At 35.7% G+C, this 20,502-nt stretch overlaps 1 protein-coding gene across 1 annotated transcript in view; it reads left to right on the top strand.

Annotated features, from left to right (window-relative positions):
• The first annotated feature begins 1,266 nt into the window (after window positions 1-1,266).
• Window positions 1,267-20,502, top strand: part of Nrk (Nik related kinase) — a 128,157-nt gene continuing 108,921 nt past the window's right edge. The window contains exons 1-2 of the mRNA XM_070039989.1: window positions 1,267-1,433; window positions 9,201-9,266. Of these exons, the coding sequence (XP_069896090.1) occupies window positions 1,377-1,433; window positions 9,201-9,266 (123 nt within the window). The 5' untranslated portion in view covers window positions 1,267-1,376. The remainder of the gene's footprint in view (window positions 1,434-9,200; window positions 9,267-20,502) is intronic.

Raw genomic sequence — 20,502 nt, 5'->3', positions numbered from 1 at the left:
AGTCCCAGTGCGCTTTGTTGGATAAACGGAGATGGAGGTCTGGGGCGCCCGGGAACGTTTTGCAATGAATGGGAGAATGAATGAAACCCGGCCCGAACGTTGGAAACTGGGAAGCAGGCAATAACTTTTCTCTGCATTTTGCAACCAGAGCATCTGCAAACCTAGGAGTCTTGCCCGCCAGGGTTGCAGCCACTCTCTCAGGCTGCCTTAATACCAAGCACCTGTGAGCAGGTGCGATTCCAGTGGAGTACCCAGATCCTAGTACCAACTCGGCCACTGGGGCCACAAGCTATGCTGTGTGTGTGAAGGGGTGCTCAGGGCGGCTCTGTCTTGTTGCTCTGCTCAGTCCTCCGCTAGTCTAGGAGCTTCGCAGGCCAACCTGTGGCAGCCCCTGAGCTCCATTACTCTGCTCCTACAAGGATTGCCTATTTTTGATCTCTAATCCGGTAGTAAGTAGTTTCCTCTCTAGCTTGATGATTGTGCGTGCGTGCATGCGTGTGGTGGTGGTGGTGTGTGTGCGTGCGTGTGTGTGTGTGTGTGTGTGTGTGTGTGTGTGTGTGTGTGTGTGTGTGCATGCAATAAACGGAGCAAGAAAATGAGAGGGGCATAAAAAGAAAATAAGACAACTAGAAAACTTAGCAAGTGTTTCTTGGGAAAAAACGACGGTGCGGGCTGTTTAGACTGTGGCTGAGCTGTGGGGCCCAGGCTGGGAGCGGCGCGGAGCGGGACCGGTTTTCCGGGGCTGGCAGCTGCCTAGAAAAAGTTTCCTGTGGAACACTGGCCAGCGGGGGCGGGGGCGGGAGCAGGGGCGGGGGTGCTGGGCTCAGCCACGAAGCTCCGGGGAGGGGGGCGAGAGGGCGGGGGAGAGAGGGGAGGGCTGCAAAAGGCCAGTTTGCAAACCGTTAGAGTCCAAGAGCACCTCCCTCGGCCAATTTCCCCCTCTCTCAGCTTGCTTCCCCGCTGCGCGGCTGCCCACCTGGCGACGTGACGCTGGACCAATCGCCTTCGAGTTACTCCCCGGCCCCTTCTTGCACCGCCCCCCTCCTCACCCTGAAAGAGGCGCACCCTGCCGGGACAGACGCTGCGCTCTCGCCGCGGAGCACCCTTCTAGCGTCTTCCTCTCCAGGAAAGACGCTGGAACTCTTTCTCTTGACTTAGCCTAACTTGATTTCCCGCCTCTCCAACTCCAACTTCTTCACTTCACTCCCAACTTTTTCTCTCCACATTTCCCTCCTCCCCCACGCCACAAACCCTGTTCCCTTTTCCTTTCTCCCTCCCTCTCCCTTCCACTCCACAACCTCCCTCCACCTCCTAACTCCCTAGCGCTCACCGCACTTGGTCGCCTGGTCGCCCGCTCCCGTTTGACTCTCGAAGCCATGGCGGGACCAGGGGGCTGGAGGGACAAGGAGGTCACCGATCTGGGCCACTTGCCGGTAAGTACACGATGCCTGTCACCCTCTAAGTGTTCTCTTTTTGTGGGTTCTAAACTACAGGGAAGAGACAGAACTCACGGTACCCGGGCTAGGCCAGGACTTTTACGGGACCACGGGCGGGTCGGCGGGCATGAAGAATGAACCTAGGAAATGGGCACGCGGAATAGGTTCCTCTGGGAATCCGGGCTACAGCAAAATCCTGGGAAAACCAAAGGGATCTTGTGAGAGGTATTGGAGGTGGGAGCGGAGATGTACAAGGGGACCCCAAACAGTGGGACATTGCCTAATGTAGCAGACTTTGTCTGGAGCTGCTTGCATACCTGTCCTAGAGGAGTCCCAGGAGAAGCCACAAGGGCAAGGTCGCTGTTAACCCACTGCCCATGTTGTTCTTTTGTCAGAAGAGATGTCTACTCTTCGCGTGGGTGGGGGCATTCACTTTTAGACGATAAAGGTTAAAAAAACTAATCAATTCTCAACTCTCTCGCTTTCTAACAGAGGTTTCTAAAACTTTATCCTCATCAGGACAATGTTCTTGATTTAATCATGAGGGAGCAGAAAGAACTCGACGCCACTTGGGAAAGAAGTGAATTTCACACACCCGCTCTAATAAAAAATTGCACACCTTAATTAACTAGATTTAGCCTACTCTCCTGGTTACCCGGTGCGGATTCTCCTTTTGCCTGGTGCTTAACTTTTTTCAACAGTGGTAATCAATGGGTGAGATATTATCACTATCTTTATTAGCAGAATTCTTATTGTAGCAACGCCATGTATTTCATTGGCATCTGGTTTCTAGCTGATATTGGACACCACCCAAATCCATTTTTCAAGTTCCCTTTTTAGATTGGCATTTCACTTGCACCCTCTCTTGAATGCGAAGGCCCCCTGGACTCTACAAAAGGGAAATATGCAGGCACACTGCTGGAATGATCACCAGGCATCTGTAGTTCAGGGCAGTGGCCAGCCTGCTTTGGGAAAAGCTAAATATTAACCTCGAGGTTATAGGACTATTCAAAATCGCCTTGCCTTAATTTTACCCATATTTGATATTTACAGATTATATTTTTTATAATGACAAACACCTGTCTCCCTCACTTCTTCTCATAACTTTACACCAGAGTGGTCTGTGTGAATAGGTGATGAACATGGGTAACATTTGGGCATATGGTTCTTAGCCATTAAAAGAACAAACTTCAATACAAATGAGTCGAATTACAAATACTAGTGTTTCTTTTATTAATGCAGTTTCATAAAGTCTGGTAACAGGACTTTGTGTTTTAATGAAATCTTTTTCCAGGTCGCATGCACTCGAATTCGCTTGCTTCCAATGAGATTTCTAGAATATGGAGGCCTCAATTGGTGGTTTCCTTTCTGAACAGAATTATTATATTCAAACTAAACTTGCTTCCAAGTAAGAGTGTAAAACCAAAGAATGAAATGTTACCCTCCTAGAACATTATATGAATATAATGGGGGGAAAGGAAGGGGAAGCAACCAGGGCAGATATGTGAAACCACACATGGGCAAACTGAAATAAACTGCTTTCTAAAAATGACTTAACAGGAATGGGAAAGACCTCATAGAAATAATAGGGCAGGGAATTCCAAGCCCAAGAAGAAAAATAAGTAAAAATTTTATTACCACAAAAAAAGTGGTGGGAAATGGCCCAGACTCACTGACTGAGCCATAGCCTGGGTCATAAAAATTTGGTGAGAGCCTATGAGATAATCAAAAAACCCTCAGCATTTACAGTGCAGTTTAGTTGGGGCGGGGGGGCAAGGAGAGAAAGATAAAACTAGTCTGCAATGTAGAGTGAATCAGAGAAATCAAACCAATGATATTTATCCTTCTTTTACAAATATCATAAAAGTCTCATGAAGTCCTTAGCTTCTGAAATTTCTTAAATTTCTTATATTTAATTCAGGAACCATTTTGTCTTCACTATATAAGGAAATCATGCGTAATTCTTACCCCCTGTGTCTAAAAATGCGAATCTTAACCCCCAAAGGGCAAAAGATTAGCATATGCTTTAGAATTTTCTTTAAGTCTAATATTTACAGATGTTGAAAGTCCTGTTTGCTTTTGTCACTGAGATATAATTCAGTAATTTGGGATTTCTTTACGTTTAACTTACTTCCTGAGCCTTTGAAGAAGTAAAAGTAAATGAGATGAGTATACATCTAAGTTGGGTAGAAGTTTGCATTTTGGAGAGATGATATAGCAAATGAAAATTGCATAGGTTAGTTGTTCCTTAATATAATTATTCTCAATAGGACAAATGTGAAGGTCAGAATATTGGCATCTGTCACTACTAACTGTAACAAGTTGATAGCAGCCAGATAATGAGTGGAGATCCAAACTTTGAGCTGTCAAACTGATTAAAAAGCATTTTATAGTGCTAAGGTTATTGCTAAGTGGTTGTAGGGCACTTCCCTAGCATATGCAAGCTCCTGGGTTTGATTCCTAGCTCTGGAAAGGACCTTGTGGTGTATGGAGGTATAATTAAATATGCATCTAATTTAACATTGATGCATTGTGTTCTCTTCACTAGCCAGTTAATGAGTGTAAGACTAAAAAAAATAAGTAAAAGTCTATAGAAAGCAAGTTCACTATGCTAATTAGAGTTTAGAAAAAGCAGTGGTGGGTTGAAACAGGAGGAACATAAGTTCAAGGCCAAACTGGCTACATAATAAATTCCAGGCCAGTGTAGATATAGCAAAACCCTATCTCATGAAAGTGGTGGAAAATTGTGATATTTTAAAATTACATAGATAATACAATAAATATCAAGCAAGAATGAAAGCTGAAGAAGCAAAAAAGGTGAAAAATTGTATCATTTAACAATTTAAATTTTATTTTTGAATAATTATAAAACATTGCTTAATGCTCTAAAATTAGAGGCACAAAAGAACAGAGCCAACATAATTATTAACAAACTGGGTAAATTCCAGCAAGCTAACTAATAGGTTGCTATAATTTTTCCTGATTTTCAGCTGAGTAAATATTTCCTATAGGTGAAAAACAAAAAAAATGTTGAGATTTATGGTTTTTGCTTGTTTTTTGACAACAGAATTGCAAATTTTTATGCTTTTATATATCTCTTTAATTGTAAGTGTGTATATTGTATGTGTATATTTTTCACCTTATCTATCAGCTATATCTAGGAGGTATCTGTGATCATACACATATACACATTTAAATGTATACATATATAAATACATAAAGACACTATATTTACATATATAATTTATATATCACATATAATTTATATAGTTTATATATGTTAGATATATAATTTCTAAATATATATTATACATATATAACATACAAACTATCTAAATATATATTATACATATATAAGATGTAAAAATATTCTGAATGTATATTATATATATAAAATATATACATATCATTATATAATTGTATATAAGTCCCTCATGCAACCTGTGTCACACAATTTCTGAGACTGGAAACTATTTCTTCCCTCTCTGAATCTGGTATTTTTTCACTATGATTGTTCCTTTTGCCTTATGTGTCCAATATGACAGTGACATTCCTCACGACTGTGGCCATGATATTTGACACCTCCATGTATAGTTTTAATCTATATTGGGGTCAGGATTAGACAGGCTTTGAGGACAGTAGTGGCAGAGGTGGTCTGAAATAGTACATGATCCCCAAAACTATATTTGAATTACATTAGGTTTGTATTTAAATTTAACTGCCAGCTTTCCTAATATTCCACAACTAGAATGAAATCAGATTTCCGTATTCACACACGGGAAACTTCCCCCTTTACCAAGTTTTTAGCTTGTTTAAAAGCAGTTTTTACCTTCAAGTCCACCAAGACAGTAATACTCACCATGTCTTCCATTATAAGAAGAATATTTCCTCAGGTTGACATTGTACTTCAATCTGTTGTTTTAAAATTATTTTTCCCCCAGTTTTTAAGAGTAATGTTTTTCATGTTAGTGCAGGAAGAAAAGAGAACACGAGAATCAAGAATCATCTGGAGATCTTAGAGATTTATCTCAGGAAATTTTGATTTCACAATTTTATGTGAGGCCCAAGAAATCTGGAGATTTTTAATTTTTTGTTGTTTGTTTGCTTTAAAAAAAAAACAAACCAAGATTCCCCAGATCATTCTCATGTATGGAGAAAGGAATTTTCTAAACTTTCTATTTTTAAGCCCATTTCTGCTCTGGATCTCATTCTAGCTTTTCTACTACCATTTCTACCATTCTGAGTGTCTTTCTCCATAAATTCTTTTATTCTAATATTAAAAAATAAGAGAAAAGCCTCTGCAAAATCCTCTTCGAGGTACTGTGCTATGTAATCTTTCCTTCCTTTTGCTGTCTGACTCTCACCCTTTTGTTCCCTCATTCTTAATATCCTAAATTTGAAGTTTATTACTGGTTAAGTATTTATTAATTCCTTTTTCTCCTCAACATCTGCCATATTTGCTTTTGTGGATCAGACAGCTTTTGAAGATCTTTCACTTGACCAGTAAACACTGCCTTCTAGTGGTTCTTTTTCTTCCTGTTACCCCCACCCTTACTAAAATTAGTCATCCAGGTGCTCATTCTTTCCCTCTCCTCCTGAATTCAGAAGACAGAAATAGTTCTGGATTCTGAGACTAGGGCTTTAAAATTGTAAGAAACAATTTAGATGAGTAAGAAGTTAGGACAAATGAAGAAATATTTTCTTAGCAGTTCTTGGTTCCATAATATTTTATCACTAACTTTTTTATTAATTTTTTGAAAATCTTTCAAAATTGGAGTTTCTTATTTACCAACTATTTTGTTTACCCAAATGTGATACCAAAATGTAATAAATCCTAAATAATGTCCACATTTTTAGAACAGTTAGAGAAACCTTTTCTCCCTTTTCATTTCCTGATCTCAGGTGAGCAAGGCATTAGAGAAGACAGAGATATATGGAGACACCTCTGATTTGAACCTTTAGTTTCATGGTAACCAAAGAGTCTTGTTCAATGCTTCCTCCCTTGGGAACTCAGAATAAACTTGCTCTGAATAAAAATGGAAAATGTAAGAAATCAGATGTCATTAACTTATTAATTAGCACAACCCCTTCCTAGTGTCTCTATTTGATAATAATTTAATCTTGAAATATAGTAACATGGAATGAGAAATTAAAAACAGCACAGAAAATGAAAACAATGAGTATATGGATACTAAGGTGAGTTGCATTTACAAAGAGGAAGTATTTTCTAAGAACGTGTCTGTTAAATGTGAGCATGACAATAATTAAGACGGCTGATTATTTGAAATAAGATAATTTGATTATTGTTGAAGCTAATTTTCTTAACAATAAGAATGCATATCAATTATGACATCTATAATTTGCACAGGCATTCCATTATCCCAATATTGGGTGCCTAAATTCAAATCTCAGTGAAGGATTAGAAAACAAGATTAAAGACATTTAAGACTGTGCGGAGAAATAAAGCTTGTATAACACTACAGTAAATCCCTAACCTGTCTTTTTCACCTGAATGCAGTGCAAACTATACTTTCCAGTAGGAATCAGCTAAAATATTTGATTGTTTTCAATGTAACTGGAGGCTGTTTCTCCTTAATTACTACTGTATAAAATAAATCTACCAGTGGTATTCTTCAAAGAAATGTGCTAAAATTATGAGGTCTTTAGGGTAGACCTTCGTGGCTCCTTTATTGACTGACATTTTCACAAGTCATTCAATGAGTTATATAAAAAATGATATGCATAATGACAAGGGCACTCAACCTACTTTAATTCCTTAGATTTTAAAACTGTCATTTTAAATAACTTTCACATTTTAATTGGAAGTGCATTTCTTGACCTATTTGCTTATAATTATACCTTTATATATTGTGACATTAACTTTCTAGAGCATTTTAAGAAAGCAAGTTGCTGGGTGGCTGGCTGCTTTACTGATAGTTCTATTGGCCTCGTGGGAACACTTGACTTTTAGACTGGTAGAATCTGATATTTTCCTACAGAATTTTGGAGCTCACAAATCACCAACACAATTGCTTCATTTCATACAAGTGAAAAATGAATTCCAGAGAAAGTTATAACTTACCTAGAGTCATATAGTTAATTAATGGCAGAGCTGGAGGTAACACTCAAGTCTCCTGACTTTCCACCCAGTTAACACTTGTTGACTGAAGTAATCCCTGATGTGTCATTTTCCTATGACAGATTTGCTAGATTAAACCAACTATCATGCCATTTTAAAAGAATGTACAGTTTTACCCATACATGTTACAAATATTTAATATGTTTTCTGTTTAGCTTGCAGTTGTCACAGTGATAAAAATGTTTCTTGACATTAAGCATTTGTGTTCTATAAATAATGTGAATTGCCAACTATTTGCCACTGTTTGTGCCATCTGGTATACTCATGCTTCATATAATTGTTGCTAAAATTATAAAAATTCATTATGAAATAATAAGAAAAGTGTCTGAGGTCAAACAGTGATACAATTCAAGAAATGATGTTTTGTGAAAAACAGAAAAATAATTTCTCTATATAAAGGTAAGGAAATAATGCTAGGGGATGAATATGGAAGCCTTAGCATTCCATAAATATATGTGTTTATTAAGATGTCATTTATGCTTAAGTGTCAAGAAAGATCAACTTGTACCATGCAAAAGCCAATGCAAAGATTATGTTTAATTGAAGATAAATGTTTAAGAAATAATTGAGAATCTCATTTATATTTATGCTTTATATGTGCATGCTTTATGTGTACTACTGTGAAGTCTTCATATGTACATATGAAGTATATATAAAATATGTACATATAAATTATATATACATATATGCACATATGAAAAGAACATAATTACCCAGGCATAGGTAGCTCACAGCTGTAATCCTAACTACTCAGGAGGCTTCAATCTGAGGATCCCATTTCAAAGCTAGCCTAAGCAGGAAAGTCCATGAGACTCTTATTTCCAATAAATTACTAAAAATACCAGAAGTGGAGGTATGACTCAAAAGTGGTAGAGTGCTAGTCTTGAGCAATAGAAGCTCAGGGACAGCACTCAGACCCTGTGGTCAAGCCCCAGGACAAGCACAACAAAAAGAAAAGGAAAAAGGAAAAGGACATAATGAAATCATATTAAAATTTGTAATAACATTTTAGAAAATAGGAGTTGGGATGATTAAAAAAGAGTAATAAGGAGGGTTGATATGATCAAAGTACATTTTATACATACATGGAAATATTACAATCAGTATCTTCACTGTGAGTAATCAATATACATTAATCACAAAAATAATAAAGGCCTTTGGAAAAAAGACTCCAGTTCTGAAAACAATAAATCCAACACTATCTTACTTTTTAATGATATTTTTCATGCCATTATCTGTGCTTTGTGATTCATACATAGAGTCAACATCTAAGAGTTTCTATAATATAAACAAGGTATCTAGATTTTAGATGCAATATCTAGTCCTCATTGTTGAATGTTGAACTTCCTGCCTGTCTGGTTAGCACTGGAAAATGAATATTAAAAAAGTACTTCAATAGAAAGTAAGTGAATTTATTTCTATTTTAATTATCTTTTAAATTGCATGAGTTTGTGTAATCATATGTGTTTTATAGTATTGAGATCATTGAATACACAATATTTAATGCCCATTCCACCATTTCTGGTGATTGTAACATTTCAATTCTTTTCAGAAATGACACATACTTTCTAAGGCAAATTGGTATTTTCTCAAGTAAGATAATAGCTTTTATTCTACTTTTGCAGGATCCAACTGGAATATTCTCACTAGACAAAACTATTGGCCTTGGTACTTATGGAAGAATCTATTTGGTAAGTGATTTAGAAGATTTCTTCATTCTTCATTTTCTAGTAACAATAATTGTAAGTCAGAAATCCCACACTGCAAATCAAAAAATGCCAAAACGTGGCTTTTCACTTTGAGATACTAAATAAATTTAAATAGCTCATTGACATCTGTAAAAATTATTGTTGATTATTGCGAAAGGAATGGGTTGCCAAAACTACAGTGAACCAAACCAGTCCTTATAAGATCTAAAAATTATTAGTGAAAAACTAATGAAGGGACAGAGTGAATGCAATTAATGAATGAAAAGAAAACTAATCCAAGTAAGATGTACTCAAATAAAAATGTAACTTGTTTAATATATATAATATACTATATAATATATACTATATAGTATATCAGTATATACTATAAATTATATCCAAACGATTCTAATTGTCCATGTTCAACTTACACTGAATGCTATAAAAAGGAAACGTTTCTGAATGTTCTATATCTTACTCTGTATATGAATATATGATGGTTTGTTGAAGAATCTAACAAAAGATCAATGTCTCTATGTACTGATTATATATTAAGCACTAATGGTATGTCAGGCACTGGAAATAAAGTGATGAATAAAACACACAAGGTTCCAGCTCTTCCAAGGTTAAAGTCTAGAAATATATAAGCGTTTAAGTATGCATTACATAAGAACACATGTAGTTATATTATTTCAGTTATATTATCCTTACCAACACTCGATAATAAAAAAAAACACAGAATAGGGAGAGCTTTATTTAGATTGTAAGGTTGATGTTAATTTCCTGCTCTGTGGAAAGTAACAGGTAAACTGATACCCTGAAGATAAGTATGAAATAATCAAGCAATGGTATGATAGGAGAAAATGTTAATATACTTTAGACAGAGGTCAGGGCTGGTATGGGATAAAAGTGCTTTAGTAGACTTATCACCCTTCACAAGCAATCTGACATTTTCTCAATCTGATATAGTATAAAGTTCTATACAAGAGTAGTGTTCCTCATTCCCCAGTCTGTTCTGTAAAATTAAGCTTGCTGTCCCTAGTCTGACCTTACTGTCCATCAATCACAATATATACACCTAAGTATGTATATATATATATATATATATATATATATGCATTTTGTGTTATGTATAATACATACCATATATGTTACATGTTTTATATATACATATATGTTATATAAAATATAAAAACGTGCATAAAATACACAAGGATGTTTCTGCTTGCCAAGAATGGCACCTTTGAGGCTACAGATTCCAAGAAAGGGCTGTTTTCCTAATTTATCTACCCAGATTGGAGTGATGAGGCACTTTTTAAAACATTGAATATAAGGGCATATAACATAGAATTTAACAGTACAAATAGTATGGAGATAGTTTGTATTAGCAGAAAGGTTTTCACAAAGAATATGAATATTAATGAGGAAAGTTTGTCAAACCATTTTGGCCTTACCTATTAATAGAATTAAGAAGCTATAAATAGTGATATTTGTCAAATATATTTTTACAGTATCTCAGGTACATTCCATACTATTTAGTTAACATTGGTCAACTTTGCTAACTTGTTATTGATAACTACACCTTATGCATAGTCTTAGAATAAAGTTTCACTTCTTTAAGACAGATAAATTTATAATCTCAATTCCTGATGTGTGTGTATGTATCTGTGTGTATTTATTGTGAGTTGAAGGTATAAAATTTTCACCATCATTAAATTCTGGAAATAACCTCAGAAATAAGGTAAGATGCCAAAATAAGATTAGACAATGAAAGAAGGTGATTTCTCACCATCATTAATCAGTACTTTTGATGCCATAAAAAGAAGAAAATCAGGAGGAAAAAAAGGTAAGTTATGCATGAAACGTTCCTTTTTTAAAATTCAGGGTTTTATTTAGGTATAGTATATAGTTGGCAAAATTCACTTTTAAATTTTATGAATTTTAACAAATACATAAAGTCATATAACTGCTATCAAATGAAGATTTTTCCAGATATATCATAAATTAATGTCAGTTTACTTTCAAAGAACATCCTTCCACTACCATATGTGACATTCCAGCTGGTATGTTTTGATTCTGATTTGCTTCAGTGTCACTGAATTTTCCTATATTTACTACAGTTATTCTTTTCCCTGTTCTCACTTACTATGTTTAAAGAAAGGTTGGACAAATAGGATTGCATGAAGCTGCAGAGCTTCTGCATGGCAAAGGACATAGCTAGCAAGATCAATAGAAAGCCCACAGATTGGGAGAAGATCTTCACTAGCCACACAACGGATAAGGGTCTCATATCTAAAATATACTTGGAACTCAAAAAATTAAAACCCCCAACAACAAATCTTCAAAGAAACAACAGCCTGATAAATAAGTGGGCTAAAGATTTAAAGAAAAACTTCTCTGAAGAGGAAATAAAAATGACCAATAGACATACGAAAAAATGCTCAACCTCTCTAGCCATAAAAGAAATGCAAATCAAAACAACATTGAAATTCCACCTCACCCCAGTTAGAATGGCAATAACCAAGACCTCTAATAACAACAGATGCTGGAGGGGATGTGGCCAGAAGGGAACCCTACTGCATTGTTGGTGAGAGTATAAACTTATTTACTTACCCTTTAAGAGAAATTTAAAGTTAGTCTTCAACAATTTCTTGAATTTTCTTTTCTTTGCATAGATACAACTTTCTGTATGAAAGAACTTAAGCTTGAAGAACTTTTTTTAATATTCCCATGGTCCAAAGTTTCTAGTAATGGGTTATCTGGCTTTGTGTTGAAAGCCAATATTTCTCCCTCATTCTTGCACAATATTTGCACTGCGTGTAGATCTTGGTTGACAATTATTTTTTTCTTTCAGCACTATAAAGATTATACTTCATTATCCTCTGAAATGGTTTCTGAAATCTATATTTTTGTATTTTTAATCTAGCAGCCTTTACAAATTTTTCTTTGTTTTTTAGAACTTTAAATATGAAATACAGATTATTTCTTATTCTGATTGTATGTTTTCATGGTGCATTTATCTCACATTAGGATATAAGATCTTTGGGTTTCTATGATGCTTTTTGATACTGAGTTGATACATTTCACCAGCTTTTGGTATTCTTCACCTTTTATCTTTTCTGATATTTATTCTGCCATATTCTATTTCTTCTCCTTTTGTAAACTCAATTCCATATGTGTAAGAAAATTTGATATTATCTCTCAAGTCTTAGATGCTCTGGAGTGTGTGTAGGGGTTTGGGGGTGAGTATATACACGTATGTGTCCATCATTTTTACTGTGTTTTAGTATGGAACATATTTTCCCATCCTCATCTTCACTGTCTCCTCTCTCACCTGTTTCAAGACTAATAAAAATTAATGGGACGGGACTTCCAAAGACATTACAGAATTTCCACTTGACTTTTTTTTTTTGGTCGGTCATGAGGCCTGAACTCTGGGCTTTGATTCTGTCCCTCAGCTTTTCAGCTCAAAGCTAGCGCTCTACCACTTGAGCCACAGAGCCACTTCCAGCTTGTTCTGCTAATGTGGTGCTGAGGAATAGAACCCAGGGCCTCATGAATAATAGACAAGCACTCTACCACTGAGCCACCTTCCTAGCACTCCAATGGGCTTGTTAAAATACTTAACAATTTTACTGAAATTTCATTTGTTCATGTATGTTTCCCATATTTTTCACTAAAGCCTACCATGTATCATTCCTAGTTCTGCTAAACCCTCTTTCTTATAATTGCAACAGCTAATTCATGTGTGAAGCAGATTATGTTGATTGTTTTGTCGCTTGAAAATTGGCTATATTTATTGTTTTTATATGCAACATGGAATTTCTATTTGAATGCTAGACATATATAATAGTAAAGATTGAGATAATTAATATTCTCTGAGTTGATAATATGGAGGAGAGAAAGAAGAGAAGAGGGAGAGAGGAAGAGAGAGAGAGAGGGAAAGAGAGGAGAGACTTTTGTCTGTTGTTTCTAGAGATTCTGTACTCTAATGCTACATCACAGAAGGCCTTTAGAAATTTATTTTTAAAGTTATTTTCTTTTGCTGGCAGTCCTGGAATTTGAATCCAGGGCCTGAGTGCTGTCCCTGAGCTTCTTTGCTCAAGGCTAGTGCCAGACTACTTGAACCACAGTTCCACTTCTAATTTTTTGGTGCTGAATTGGAGGAGTATCATGGGGTTTCTTGATGGGGCTGGCTTTGAACTGCAGTCCTCTGATCTCAGCCTCCTGAGTAGCTAGGATTACAGATGTGAGCCACCAGCACCCAGTTAAAGTCATTGAATTTTTGATATCCAATTTTATGATTACTTTGTCTTCTCCTTGCAGCTATAGTGATCTACTTTTCATGTCCCATCTACCTTTATAGGTACTTGACTTCTTTTTAGCTTATTGGTTATTGTCTAGACTGAAAAGTTGTGGTTATTTGTGTATTAATTTTTTCCTGTTAGGGTGGCAGAAGTACTTTACAATTCCCATCCTCACCAGAAGTAAGAACTTGATCCAAATTCTTTTTAATTGAGTCTTCAAGAGCTATCTACTATATGCAAGAGTCTGTACATATCTATAATTACTCAGAATTTTATGTGACACCTATTCAGATTCAAAGGAAAATGCAGATTTTTCAAAAGTAGATTCCTGTATTAGAGAGAACAGATGCTTGGAGCTTTATTTACACCATAAAGATTTCTCTTCAGCACTCATTGACTTGACCCCCTTTTATTGTACCTCAAATTAATTTTCTTCTGTTAAAGGGCTGGGAATGGTGGTCTGTACATTGACTCCACTATCAGAGAACATTCAAGAATATATAATAAACGTTTGAAAAATGTTCATCTTCTTTACACCAATACTTCCACTTTGGAAATCAATGAAATACATTTTAAATATAGGAAAAACGTACAGAGATATACATTGCATAAGAAGCATTACATACTGTGGCGGAGAATGACTGCTTTGAACCAGGCAGATTTAATTCAGTCCTTACTTGGCCATTAATGAGTATGACCTTGACCAAGTCATTTAACCTTTCAGTATCCTTATTTATAAGGTGCTATTAATGCTTAACCTCACGATTTTTTATAAGATTTAGATGTATCAGAGATACATCTTAAAAGGTAGTTTCTACTATAATTACTGCTGCTATTTTAAAAAAGAAGTCAGTAACACTCTCTAAGTAAAGCAGTGCTCATGAAGTTATATAGCAGCACACAACTATGTTTTATGTGTCATTAAGTATTCCTTTTTCTGTATATACATACTGATTATAGTTATGTTTAAATATGCAGATAATTCTTGATGAATTTAATGGTCAGAATAGTAATGGTATTTTTTAATTCTGTGATTTACCGGCCTATTTTTCTAATATCTATATTATATTACTTAAAGAACATATGTGTATATTATGCATTATATATGACAGTACCAGATGCTGTATAAATAGTGTATACAACAAAATGGAAGCATGATTCCATTCAAAATAGATGTCAGAGTGACTCACAGAGTCTTTTGCTTTCTTAGTGCTGTCAACCGCACCCTCTGCTGGGGTTTGTTTTGGTTAAAAGTCTCTCATATATCTTCCAGCTTGTTTCCAAGGCTTGGTTCTTTGGCAAGTTTCCAGCTATCTGCTTATGTCTGTGCACTTTGAAATGAAGACTGAGTCTCCCTCCACATTGCAAACCTTTTTGTTCTAATAAGACACCTATCCTCTGCCACCCTCTTACAACTCCTGCTAATCCAAACTCCATTTGAAATTGTGGGGGGGGGGTTCCTCCTTTTTCAGAGAGAGAAATACTACTTTTCCTTTTTTCCTCTGTAGGGTTAGAAAATATTACTTCCTCTTTACTAGTCTCATAGCTCATGAGTAGTAATTTGAATTGGAGGACATTTTAATATTGGGCCATGCAAGGCCATATTTGCAAAAAGAACCTAGGTGGGAGCTCATTTTTCAGTAATATGAGGGAAAACAACGTATTTCTCAAGGAGTGATATACAGAAAGACTGGCAATTTGTGAAATATTAAGAAAAAGATCAGTACTCTTTAGGTGGCACAGTGGGAGCTGGCAAATTGACTCTTCCACTAAGTGACCCTACACATGCCACTTGACATGCCTAGGCCATTTTCTTAACTATAATATTAACATAGTAGAGGAGATAAATTCCAAAGATAAAGTACTTCACATAGTGCCTGGCACTCAATAAAATGTTCTTCGTATACTTAACTCTCAACAGCATGATAATTCCTTTCATTGTATTTCAGTGAAAATTGATTATTCCTTATGAGCTGCTACTAAATAGAATAATAGCCCATTTCACCAAATAAATGAATTGCATCATATTCTTCTATTGTCCCTGTATCTCACCATTGGATAGCCAGACGTGATATTTAGCTTAATACCTATTACTATGACATCCAATGCCAAGCTAAAGTTGGGAAGCAGCTGTGCTCCATTCTATTTATTATTTATCTAACACTAGTTTGTTAAACATAATATTAGTGAGGTGAAGCAAGGAACTAGGCTTTCAGTATGAACAAGTTTGCCTTGACCTTAGTAAGGTCTTGTCTGTACCACTAACATTAGTCACCTGCTCTTAATTGCCATATGCAGGAAGTGAGGACAGAAAAGCGAACTGGCCAAGGTGCAAGGAAAGGAAAATTTTAAGCAAAGGAAAAATCCACCTGCAATATAGTAAACATATGGATGGCACTAAAGTTTAGCACATGTGATGCTTAGTTGGTATGGAATGCAATGAAATGTTTGTAGAATAGTGCATCCCCAATATCATTTTGTTTCAAAACAGAAAAGTTCTGACTTGAGAGATTAGAGGAGTCATCTGTCCCTGAGTTGTCAACTGATTCATCTAGGTATATGAAGGCTTAGCATTTTATTCATAAGCAAATTCCTAAATTGTGTACTCTTTGGATGGACACCATCAAACACTATGCAGTACATCACCCTTAAATATGATTTTTTGAAAAATCACTTCTTGGTATATTGCTTTTACTTGCAAACCTCACCAGGCAAGTGAGATTTTGGTTTATTAGCTAAATTTTCTGAATTTGAAGTTTGGGCGGGGAATGAGAACAGAAAGGAAGGAAAGAAATATCTTCAAAGTTGATGACATCCAATTATGATATTTTAAATTAAGTTTTAGAAACATGGTGCTGACATTTGGGTTGCCCTAGCCACCAGGCCTATTGAAAGGGGGTTGAGTATTTTTCCTTTTAGTCTGAAATTATACTGTTTATTTGCCTACCAAATGTCTAGCACTGTGAATGCTTTCTTTTTAGGTAGGAAAGTTTCCTCACATCCTTGCCATTTTGCAAATATAGCTCAATTAAGTCAGCCAACAAATATTGCTTGAGTGCCCATAAAGCACATAACACTGTGTATTTCATTATATATTTTAAGCCGCTGAAGCTGGAAGCTTAATTGAAGCCATAGGCATCCTAGGTGGTTGTGTCTTCATCATGTAACCCCCACAAGCCTAAAGCTTTCTCTTGCTCCAACCTTCTTCCTGTGACATTGCTTCTTTGTGAAAATGTGCCTCAAAAGTAAAGATTGATGTTTCTTCTGAAACCTCAGGCTGCTCTAGCATAGGAAACATTGCTTTTATCTTTTGAATAAAGAACATTGTCTTGAATCTTTCATTAAAATTTGAAAATATTTCCTGAATACATAGTGTCCCAAGTACTGTTAGTTATGAGGTGCTAGTTATGATAATCAGATTATTATCTCACATTTGAGAAGGGAGTAATGGGATATAAAAAAAGAGAGAACTGGGTGAGATTAGGGAAAAGAAAGGCGGAAATAGGGATGTTATTTTTTCCTGGATGCACAGAAACTAATGAAGCTTCTGATGGATGAGACTCCAAAAAGTTTTATTTTTTATCAATAACAAATCCGGGGTTGAATTATTTGTAGTGAGGTTGAGAAAAAACTGCATAGACTAAATAAATTGATACTCAGGGGACCAAATTAGTGGAAAGTGCTGAGTCTTAAAGACCTTGGAGAAAAGGGGAATATTTCTACCTTGGCAATGACATATCTCTAACTGTGGAATAGAACCAAAGACTCTGAATGAGACTTCATTTTGCATCTAAATAAATCTTGAGGGAAGAAGAAACATTTTGTAGAAAGAGAAATGAAAGGTGAAAGCTCAAATCATATGTGGGCTTTCTGCTCCCAAGATTCCATAATTAAACTTTGCTAACAATTGATTGATAAGTTCTCAGATATAGATGTGGAACAATTCAACTTCTATATTTGATGCATTGGGGTGACAAAAAATCATTTTCTGATTTCCCCAGATACACAGTCCAGTTGGTTATAGAAAGTAGTTCCAGGAACAGAAAAGACAAATTTAATCTTTGGAAACAAATACATACTTTTAAGCAAAAGTCCAAAACTAATAAATTGGTATAGCATAGGAGTTTTGAATAATAAGATAAATGTACTCCAATTAAGAAAATATTTATTAAATATAAGCATAAATCTCTACATAGGAATAATAGTTACTTAAAATACATATAAAAGCTTACCTAATTGATGTTTAGTGAGTTTTCTTTTGCTTCTGCATATATATGTAACACATGTGTAGATAGATACACAATTCTGGCCATATTCTCAGAGCAAATTCTGTGGAAGTGGTTTAAGTATCAAGTGTCTTGCTTTCCTTTATCCTACAGTACTTTATTATGGATATTTAGTTATCTGTGTCCTCATCACAAATAGACACTTTACAAAATAGCCTTTAGGAGGTTGAAATAAGATTCCTGAAATGAGAATGAGTTGTAATTTGATTTGGGAACTTTCCAACATTCTATCATATTTGCATATCTATATCTAAGATAATTTTATGGTTGATGCCAAATCTGTATTCAGAAAGTATCACTATAGCTCTCTTCGGTATCAAAGGAAAAGTGGCAGTTCTTAGAATTTTATCTCTCTGGAGCAACTTTAAAGCCAGGCTCTTCCAAAGAAACCTATAAGCAAAATAAAATTTAAAATATCAAAAAATATGAAAAGACATAAGTAATCCCTTATCCCACAGTCTTATTTTTTCCTTGATCACCTACATCTAGCTTATAATATGTTTCTCTTCTTCAAAGCATAAAGAGGAAATGAGATATGAGATGAATTGTGTGTTATTTCAATTGGTGAAGTAATGTGGTGGTGGTGGAGGCTTATATGCATTTTGTGTTAGAAAAATAGAAAACTTCTCTTGAGTTTGTTCTTAGGCAGAGTCCCTTTATGACTAGGAAAAGAAGGTTGGATTGTTCTAAGTACCCTTGGGGGGAAAAAGATTGATTATATTCTAAGCACTGCCAGTAACATTTTGTATAAATCATTAACTCTGAAGAGCAAAAAACAAAACAAAAACACCACCATAATCAAAAAGGACAAGTGTAGGAGTCCTTAAAGAAGGACAGCTTTTCTTGACTTAGGAAAAAATTAAATTACTTAGTATATACATTGGTGGAAGAAAAAAATGAGACTTACATAATAATCATTTTGGGAGTTAGTAATATCAGGGACCTAACACTTACTGAGTAACAACTTAGTGGGTAACATTTACTGAGTGTTCACAATAACTTGAGTGCTTAATTTTCATTATTGCCTTTACTTCTAAATATGACCTTAAGATTCAGACACCATTGTATTCGCATCTTCCCATTCACAAATTAGGAAACTGAAGATTTAACAGCTTGAGTTACTGAACAAATTCACAAAACTAGGATTCCCAGGTTCACAGTCAGACCCAAATTTGCCTGGTCTGTAAATATGTGTCCTAAACCCTAGCATACTGTATTCGTCTCAAAAATTATGACCCAGAATGCAAAAACATTCAACAAAAATCACTGAGAATAAAAACGACTCCCCATACATGCAGATTTGCCCAGCCTTACCACGCTTGGTGGGCTGAGGTCGGTGATGAAGATGTTCAATGTTTTTGCCTTCTAGAAAATTTCTGTGAGGCAGAAACAATATAGTCTTGAGTGCTCTTTTTCACAACTTAATAAAATTTCCAAAGTGGCTGTGAAAAAGCACATTGGCTCTAAAGTATATAAACACTTACACATTGCTATTTAGATTTCTGTAAGACATTATGGGAAGATAAAGAAATGCTTTCTGTCACCTATCATCTGTAGTTGTCTAGCAGACAAGGTACCATCTCCATTGCTAGGGACACTTTTCCTCAGTTACTGCTACCTCTGGGAGACACTGAAGGATCAGTGAAAAGAATTTTAAAATTTAAACACGTTTAAAATAAATTTAAAAATTATGTATTTTAGCTGGGCGCCAGTGGCTCATGCCTATAATCCTAGCTATGCAGGAGACTGAGATTTGAGGATCGCAGTTCAAAACCAGCCCGGGCAGGAAAGTCCGTGAAACTCTTATCTCCAGAAAACCAGAAGTGGCGCTGTAGCTCAAGTGGTAGAGCGCTAGCCTTGAGCTGAAGAGCTGAGAGACAGCTCTTCAGGCCCAGAGTTCAAGCCCCATGACTGACAAAAACAATAAATAAAATAAAATAATTTATTTTATAATGCTTTCTCATAACATGGGTGAAAATTAGTCTATATAAAACTTAGAGAGGACTTTGTTTTCTCCCAAAGAACTGGAATAAATTTTGTATGGAAGCTAAGTGGCTATAACTTAGAAGGTTTAGATAGCAGCCATGGAAAGGAGTTGAAGAGGTAGATGGGTGTAGATGGTAAGTAAGACTTTGACATTGAGATGAGAAGAATCCCAGGTGTACTGTATAAGTACAATTCTCCTTATATTGATCTGATCACACGGGGATGCAGGTTTCAACAGAACTAGACTTTGAGTTTTACCTAGTGGTTAACCTCTACAAGAGTTTTGTAAGCAGCCAATTTCCTCTCACCTTGTCAGAAAAAAATAAGAGTGTTACAATGATATTAGAAAACTCAATTATAAGGTTCATAGTGGATACCTAATGAATTAATTAGTCTTTAAAAGAACCACGCAAATTTCCTTAGCAACAAGGGACTCAGATATTTCTATTTCAACTATACCCCCAGATGCCTAGTAAAGAACATTGCACATATAGGCACAAGGGTATTGAGGATACATTAGAAGCAATAATTTCAATGTAGATTCCTTAATGTATCTTCTGTTACTACATTCACGTTCTCTTTGAGTAGAAATTAGGATAAAGATAGGTTTATCCAGAAAAAAAAATCTGTCATAATACCCTACACACATAGGATATATAT

Source organism: Dipodomys merriami, unplaced genomic scaffold (assembly GCF_024711535.1).
Source record: "Dipodomys merriami isolate MVZ:Mamm:240054 unplaced genomic scaffold, mDipMer1.0.p SCAF_3, whole genome shotgun sequence".
Taxonomy (NCBI): domain Eukaryota; kingdom Metazoa; phylum Chordata; class Mammalia; order Rodentia; family Heteromyidae; genus Dipodomys; species Dipodomys merriami.
Note: the sequence above shows the minus strand (reverse complement) of the source record. Positions and strands in the feature narration are given on the sequence as shown.